General features: G+C 39.2%; 1 protein-coding gene across 1 annotated transcript; it reads left to right on the top strand.

The window, feature by feature from the left end:
* Positions 1-2,932: 2,932 nt before the first annotated feature.
* On the top strand, positions 2,933-4,554 carry LOC148854304 (NAC domain-containing protein 2-like). Its single transcript, XM_088982327.1, has 3 exons — positions 2,933-3,260; positions 3,386-3,669; positions 3,784-4,554. Exons 1-3 carry the CDS (start codon positions 3,092-3,094, stop codon positions 4,174-4,176), a joined length of 846 nt encoding a protein of 281 aa, XP_088838453.1. The 5' UTR covers positions 2,933-3,091; the 3' UTR covers positions 4,177-4,554.
* The last annotated feature ends 3,757 nt before the right edge of the window (positions 4,555-8,311 follow it).

Below are 8,311 nucleotides of genomic sequence, written 5' to 3'. Positions count from 1 at the left end.
TCTGAGACATGAATTTGTTAGGCAGCTGATTCAAGATGGAGTCATCACTATAACCTATGTGAGGTCAAGTAAAAAGTTGGTTGATCCTCTTACCAAGGGTTTAGCCAAAGAATTGGTAAGAATGACAATCAAAGAGATGAGATTAAAACCCTTTACTTAGTCACCTGTAATGGTAACCCAACCTGAACTGAAAAACCATCAGTATTGGGTTTAATGGGTAACAACAAATTACAACAATGTGACTGTTAGCACTGACATTGAGAAATTTCCCATCACAACATAAACAGTGATGCCTGTTATGATGAGAGGTTGAGATAAATTTTTAATGAAGTTCTGAAATGTGTCAAATAATGGGGCACATGGTGGAACTTCACCTATGTGAACATAAAAGTGGTGCCGCTTCTCATGAGGGTTTGGGTTTGCTCTTGGGATTGTTCATGAAACCAAGAAAGAAGCACATGGCCATAAAATTGCTGAGCAAAACTTGAAACTCTTGTAGAGACTAGACATTTTTGTGTGTATAGGTGTCTCCGGTTTGTCTTGAGAGTAGTTGGTTTAAGGTCTTACCACCAATAATTTTGACAAGGCTCTGAGATAACTATACTAACAAGATGTTTAAGTTGATAAACACCTTTTGTATGCATAACTGTGTCATAGTAGTTTGGATTGAGAGAGAACTATGTAATTGATCAATCAATGTGGGGGATTGTTGGATTTTAATCTCATAAGAGATTAAATCCAATGGGTTTGATTGGTCAATTACATGAGAAATTGCACCTACACACTTGATTGAAAAAAATAGTTTTTCTCTTACAAAACCCAGTTTTGAACTTGTCCCATATTGGAAAATTATAGGTTTTGTTTCAAGTATTTCAATGGGAGCTGATTTACACTCCTTAGAATTAGTGGATGAGAGTATGGGGATTCGATATCGTGCAACACGCGCGCACGTGTGTGCACGACGCAATGAGGCGCTTTAGAGGCGTACTTTGCTCGCACCCGCGTGGCTCGTGATGGGCGGCTTTGGTTTTGGTGTGTTGCTGACCGTTGATCTCATCGGTGATCAACGATCATGATTCGATCGGGTGTGATCAAGAGGCACAATTCAAAGTTAATAGTCACTAACTGTTAACTACTTTTTAAACAATCACAATGTTTGAAATTGTGACTGTTCAAGGTGCCTTCTCTAAACCAGCACCTACATTTTCTTCATACTTCTTAACAAATTATTTAAGGAGCATGAATCAGACTCCAAAACATACAATTTCGAAATTCACTCTCTCTCTCTTTCTCAGTCCGGTCTGCTACAGTCTCACAGAATGTTTCTTTGAAGACTTTTCAACTTTACTGGTTGCATATTCTCGCCCAAGGCTCTGTTGTATCCTGCGAACGAATTTGCCTGTAACCCAATGGCAAACTCAGTAAAATTGAGTGGGGGCAAATAACGTTTTAAAGACAGTGTCTTCAGACGTGCCTCAAAGCTTCACCTCCAAAGTTACAATGACCCCATTATTCTCCAACAAGTCTTAACTGGGTTGGAAATCTTGGCCTCTATTCTTTTGGGACCAGTAAAAACAAACTAAAAACCATTTCTTCTTCGTCTTCTTTTCATTCATTCTTCTATGAAGGAAGAGTGAATGTTTGAAAAGACTCTTAGAAAGAGATAAAAGAATGATCCCCATCGCATCAGAACTGTTTAGAAAGAATAATCTAGTAGGCCATTTCTAAGGGGGGTTGTGGAGCTACGTCATCACTTTCCAACCGCAGGGCTCCGGCCGGTAGGCTGGACGTGACATAAAGTCCAGGACGGCCGGGATCATTCTACTTGATGAGATTGGGGAGGCACATCTGTGACGCATTTGATTCCAATTACCTTTCCATAATTCATCCAAACTTTTTATAACATCAAGCTCGAGAGTGAAGCCCATGATTACGAACAAAGAAGCCACAGAATAGGAGAACCGTCACACCCTCTTTGCTAGAAATAAGTCAAATGGTTCGAGCCAACAGCTCCAGTGGGCCTCACAACATGTGAAGTGGTCCCCAACTGGATTGTTCTTGTTCATCCCCAACCCCAAGTGGGCCGCATTGAACAATGGATCAGGAGCCTCAAATAGTAAATGGGTTTATCTGTCTACAGCACTCAGATTCTTGAATCATCTCTCTACCAATGTGACCAATGGAAAGGGAAGCCCAAAATAGTAGGCGCATGGGCCCACATGTAGAATAGATTCCTTATTCAATCCCTGGGATATTCTTTTTATTATCTGATGATTAACAATTTCGGTAGAGCCTGACATCATGGACTCAGTCTAATTCAATGCACCCATGACACGTGACAACTTGATCCTCATCCAAAATTCCAACCTCTAACACGTGGCCGCCGTATATTGCTAAAAAGGGTTAAAAATTAATGGTCTCATAGGCACCAATCAGGGCCCAAGTAGATGAGGTGGCAAGATAAGAACCATGTGGTTGATTTCTTTTATTTATCTTTCCCCCTGCTTTCTCAAAGGGAAAGGGGCAATCAATGATCATGCGGGACTCGGGAGTGGTCAGGCTGAGTAAACCATGTGAGAACCCCTACCCGGCTAGCCGGTTACCCCTACCGTACCGTGTTAGTCCTTGATTGGCCTGAAAATTAATTTAGGCACTAAACTATAGAAAGATTCTTTTAAGCCAATGAATGATCAAAACGATAGGTATCGTACCAATTGTTCAGCGTGACCACACAATCACTGATCATCATCCTTTTGTACAAGAAGAGGACGCGTGTCGTCACAGTGAAGTGGGTCGATAGTCCAATTTATTCCTGTGATGGGCCTATCCGAGGTTAACTAAAAGTTATACGGGTGGGTCAAAAAAATACAGCCCACCTGTGCCAAACGACAGAAAACCAGCCAATATAAATGGCTTTCTTCCACCACCCTTTCAAACATTTCAAACGCCACATCTTCTGCTCAGGCTCGCAAAATCAACTTTCTCCATCCTGAGTCCTGACCCATCTTCCTTCTAATCCCATAGATTTGGTTGCTCTGAATTTCTTGTTTCAGTTGATCACTCACTACTAGTACTAGCTAGCTAGACATCAATGGATGGAAGAAAGAAGAGCTCTGACCTTCCTCCGGGGTTTAGGTTTCATCCAACTGATGAGGAACTGATCGTGTATTATCTTCGAAACCAAGCGAGATCGATGCCCTGCCCCGTATCTATAATCCCGGAAGTTGATATCTATAAATTCGATCCATGGGAATTACCTGGTTAGTTTTGATTTTTGTTAAGCTCATATCTCTTGATGATGGTTCATATAAATATATTCATGGGTTACTGCTAGTTGTTGATCTGTAAATTAAAATTCATCCAATTATTTGTATGTGGGTTGTAGAAAAGGCAGAATTTGGTGAGACAGAGTGGTATTTCTTCAGCCCACGAGAACGCAAGTACCCAAATGGGGTGCGCCCAAATCGAGCAACCGGCTCTGGTTATTGGAAAGCCACGGGCACAGACAAGGCAATCCGCAGTGGGCCTAAGTATGTGGGGGTGAAGAAAGCTCTTGTGTTTTATAAGGGCCGCCCGCCCAAGGGTGTTAAGACGGATTGGATTATGCACGAATATCGGTTGGATGGTTCAAACTGTAGACAGACGACCAAGATCAATGGATCCATGAAAGTAAGTCTTGTTCAGTTGATATATAATAACATGATTAGGCCTGATGAATGATAATCTCTCTCGGTTTTTCCAACAACTAATTCCAAACTTGTTTTCAACTTTCATCCACTGCAGTTGGATGACTGGGTCCTCTGTAGGATTTATAAGAAGAGGCATTTGGAAAGATCTGTGGAGCAAAATGATGATCCATGTTTTCGAGAGAACACAGAAACCAATTCTTCTGGTGCCAGTGAGCAACAACCACCTTTGATATTTCCAAGGACGTGTTCTCTTGCTCATATGCTGGAGATGGAGTATCTGTCCATGTCGCACCTTTTAAATGATGGCAACCCGCTTGATGATTTGCCGATGCAGTTCCAAACAACCGAAAACAATAATCACGAAGTTGACAAACTTTTTTCTGGCGACATGGCTCATCAGTTTCCGAGCACGGCGAAGTTTCAAGTGAACCAGAGTACTGTCTTTAACCCGCCGATATTCATCAACCCGTTATTTGAATTTCAGTGAGCTGGGCTTGGTTAAAATGGGGCGGAAATGTATTTTCTTATATAGCATCATGACGACCTCCTCTGTTCAAGCTCAACAATTGTAGAAATCTGTTTCTCTTCTTTGTCGCTTATTAGCTTCTCGTTTCCAATTCGGAGGTGCAAGATTAAATTAAACCATGTTACAAGAAATGTAAAATGTTGTATAACTAGCAAGAACGGATGAATTTGTGTCACAGAATCATAGAAGGTGACCATTCATCAAACTACGGGATGTAACAAATGAAGTTACATGATTACCAGGAAAAAAGATAACAGACATTGTCAGTAATTGTCTTTATTCTTGAATATAATGGATGGTTGGGATTCACAATTAATTCCACTAATCAAGTTTTGCAAATATGAAGCCTTATCATGGGATTTTTTTTTTATTTGAAAGCCTTATCGTGGATGTCACTGCTCTATTTGATATTATATAATATTTAAATAATGACATGAGATGTCCAAATTCGGTGATGACCAAAGAGGTAAAAAAGATTCTAGTTGCTGACTTAATTTTAATAGCTTTATAAAATAAGTTGAACCACAATCGGAAGAGGGAAAACTAGATCTCATGGAGTTTTTTATGCTAGTCGCTCTGCTATTTCGAAACAAAATAATGAGGAAACTCCGACCTGTTTGAGTACTGGGTCGGAAAATCAAAATGTAGAGATTAATTAGGGATGGCAATTTTCTCCATCCCGATGGGGACCCGACTTCCTCGACCGATGGGGTCAGGGATGGAGATTATTTTGGCGGAGCGGGGATGGGGATGGGGATTGAGGTTCTTACCCCGCCCCGACTCCGATTATATATATATATATGTGTTATTTATATTAAATATATATTATTATATTATTTTTATATATCACACCATATTTAAAACATCATTTATAATTTATTTAAGCAAATATATTTTTCAAAAAACTACTGTTATCTAAAAATATTTTGGGGATTCGGATCCCCACGGGGAATCCATCCCCATCAGGGGTTAGGGATGGAAGACACATAATCCCTAGCCCGAAACGCCCCATTGCCATTCCTAGTAGAGATTGAGGCTCCCTCTATGAGTTATTAAATATTAGGATTAATAACGATGAACTAGACTGAGTTGGGATCTCTTGCTAATAAAACAGGTCCCAATCCCCTATCAACGATCAAGATCAGCTTTAGCCAATGCAAGGCCCATTGGAATAGCCTTGCATTGGGAACATTTCTCTACTTCTGTGATTTATTTTATGGGGAGATATTCCCAATGCTAGGCTATAATGGTTGTTGGAACAGATTCTGCACTGACTGAATCCGGTTTCCCTATCAACTTGATCTAACATCGCACATCTCAGAGACTGAGACCCACTATAAAAGTAGGACTCGCCATGTATGAGATGTGCCATGTCAGGTTATATTGGCAGATGATCCGAACTTGAGGATAACAGTCTAGATCAGGGTTCTATTGCTGTTCAAAGGAAGAAGAGGGATCTCAAATCCAATAAAGAAGAACATCTAAATAAGCCTTGTCTATCACATTTTCTCCTTTGGTTGGCGTTTGTTTCTGTAAAATGGATTTAAGATTCTTTAGAAGGGAATATTTCTGCCTTTGTTTTAATACAAATTAATGGCAAGGAAAAGTTTACGTAGGGAAAATATGTAGCTAAGACTTTTCAGCTTAGAAAAAACATTTCAAGACCATTTTAGGTTGAAACAAAGAGAAGCTTGGAAAATAATTTTCTCTCTTTCAAAGTCAATCATCCCTTGAGATCCATAGAGTCTACTAATTAAAATGTTGTTTAAACCATCAGTGCTGATTGCCGAAAACAGTGGAAATCGCCCATGGATTTAGTTTAGTTATCCATCAGTTATTGAAACCGCCTCCTGAGCTAATTTAAGCACATGATGGCTTAGGTGGTGGAAAATGGGTCCATTTATTTGACCATTTTTCTGCCATGTGGCAAAGAAAGCACCTTGTTCGTTTTTTAAATTGACTCAGTCAGTTTTCTATCTAGGAAGCCGGATCTGCTACCAACACAACGCTTCCAATACAATCCCAACAAAGCCACTGCAGCTGCACATTAAGAATACAAGTGTAAATATGTAGTGTAAATACATACAAAATAATACATTAAGGAGGAGTAGAGTGTACCTAAAACATTGTATTTTGTATGTATTTCCACTGTAGATATTTGTATTCATACTCTTTTCAAACTGAGCCTAAGAACATCTTCCTTTAAGAGGATCTACTACCAACATAATACTCCTAACAGGTCACTGTGCACTGTAGGTGCACATTGGGATATGCCACTGCAATTGCTTGTTGGGGCAGTGTTGGGAGTAGAGCTGAATTCTCTTTTTACAGAGTTCAGATCAATCTGTGCCCCACAACGTTCTACGGCATATCTCCGCTGTGTATTGAGAACATCTCTCGATGATCATTTTTGATACATCATCAGATGATATTCTTAATACACGATAGGAATGTGCTGTGGGACATTGTGAGGCACAGATGTGAATTCCTTTTTACAAACGCTCTCCAGCTCTCCTATTGGTTGGTTGCTGGATTCTTTGTGCTTTACCTCCATCCATTCTTCAAAGCTGTTTTATATATTTCTTATCCTGATTCATTCATCCATCCATCAAATGCTTATTTATAATCTAGAAGAGGGGTGTAACCAATTATTGTAAAGTTGGTACGATTAGCTAGGCTTAGCACGCTTACACATACTATGTATACCATATAGGAAAAGTTGTTCAAATTTATAAATGACGTTATTTTATAATAAATTTATATCTCTTTGCTTGGTGACCTTTTATTTATTTAATATTAAGTCACTCAGACAGGAGTAATGATGCAGCAGTGAAGGTCAGTTGTCAAAGAGGGGACCCCGACCCACTGTGCTGGCCATTTGTTTGAATCTGTCGTTTTGCTAATATGACCTCTCCTGATCTTATCCCTTACTACATATTTATTGATAATTCAGTTCACATGTTTGAATCATTCTTGTATGACAGAGTGGTTAAAGAATTCAAAGGAGGGAAACCGGTTGGCCAGAGAACAAATTAAGTGAGAATGAGCCTCTTTTAATTTGTTGAAGACTCGTGCAAAACTCTTCTTCTTCTTCATAAAATATGTCTAGCTTTCTAGCTATCTCATCAGTACTCTTTCTGGATAATTGGAATCCAAGCCAGTGGATTCAGGTTCACGCCTACAAGCAGGTGGTACGTACAGGGGGATTTTGATTGACAGTTGAGGGATTCAGTTGGCACATCGGTTTTCATATTACATTAGCAAGATAATATGTTGTTTTCGGAAACCAAGCATATATCTTCACTTTTATAATAATGCCAAAACATAGGAAGTAAGTACAGGGTCCAGGGTCCGGGTCCATCCACTAGATTCATAAAAAGAAAAAAATAAGCCATGAAAATGCAAGCTACACTACAGTACGTCGTCATATAGACGCGTCTACCATTGTTGAGAACATGAGATTTTCTAAAGATTAAAAACAAATATTACGGTACATATAGATCCTTATCCTTGTACAGACTACAGATCAGAGCACAAGCAGTTGGGTCTTGGGCTCTTGGGTGGGGTTCTCATGATCAGTTGTCACAGATAATTAATCTTGAAAGAAGAACATGCATGATAGCTTCTCTATATTTTAATTCTTCTTTTGACATGATTTACAAATTAAAAACCCAGTAAATGTAAATTAAGGAGAAACTGTTGCAAGGTTTGTGCGTTAATTAACAGGAGTTATTAGTGATTACGATGATCGAGATGTAGGTGTGGTCGTCTATCATTTTAAATTTTAAATTTTAAAATTTAAAATTTAATTGCTGGCCTTGCCTAGTTGTCAAGTATATATATACAAATGGCTGCATAATTGAAGCTAGCATTTATGAAGACGAGATGAGAAGCCCAAATTCAATGAAACCTTAGTTAAGGGTAATGAACCAGATCCGTATTATGTGGCTAGCTACTTGTTTGGTCCACCGTCCACGTATATGAACTTGAAGAATTGGGCAGGGAAATTTCTTCTGTGCTATATAAGGTACACTACCTAGCTAAGATAATTCTTAATTCTTGCTCTCTCCCTCTCTCTTCTATCTCTATATATATA

Source organism: Nelumbo lutea, chromosome 4, assembly GCF_056320005.1.
Source record: "Nelumbo lutea isolate HS-2025 chromosome 4, American lotus-T2T, whole genome shotgun sequence".
In the NCBI taxonomy this organism is placed as follows: Eukaryota; Viridiplantae; Streptophyta; class Magnoliopsida; order Proteales; family Nelumbonaceae; genus Nelumbo; species Nelumbo lutea.
This window is presented reverse-complemented; position numbering and strand designations above follow the sequence as displayed.

Bases quoted from the DNA above. Each gene is read 5' to 3' on its own strand.
- LOC148854304 (XM_088982327.1), top strand. From the start codon at position 3,092: ATGGATGGAAGAAAGAAGAGCTCTGACCTTCCTCCGGGGTTTAGGTTT. The intron at 3,261-3,385 runs GTTAGTTTTGAT...TGTGGGTTGTAG, and splicing joins CGATCCATGGGAATTACCTG to AAAAGGCAGAATTTGGTGAG. The intron at 3,670-3,783 runs GTAAGTCTTGTT...CATCCACTGCAG, and splicing joins AGATCAATGGATCCATGAAA to TTGGATGACTGGGTCCTCTG.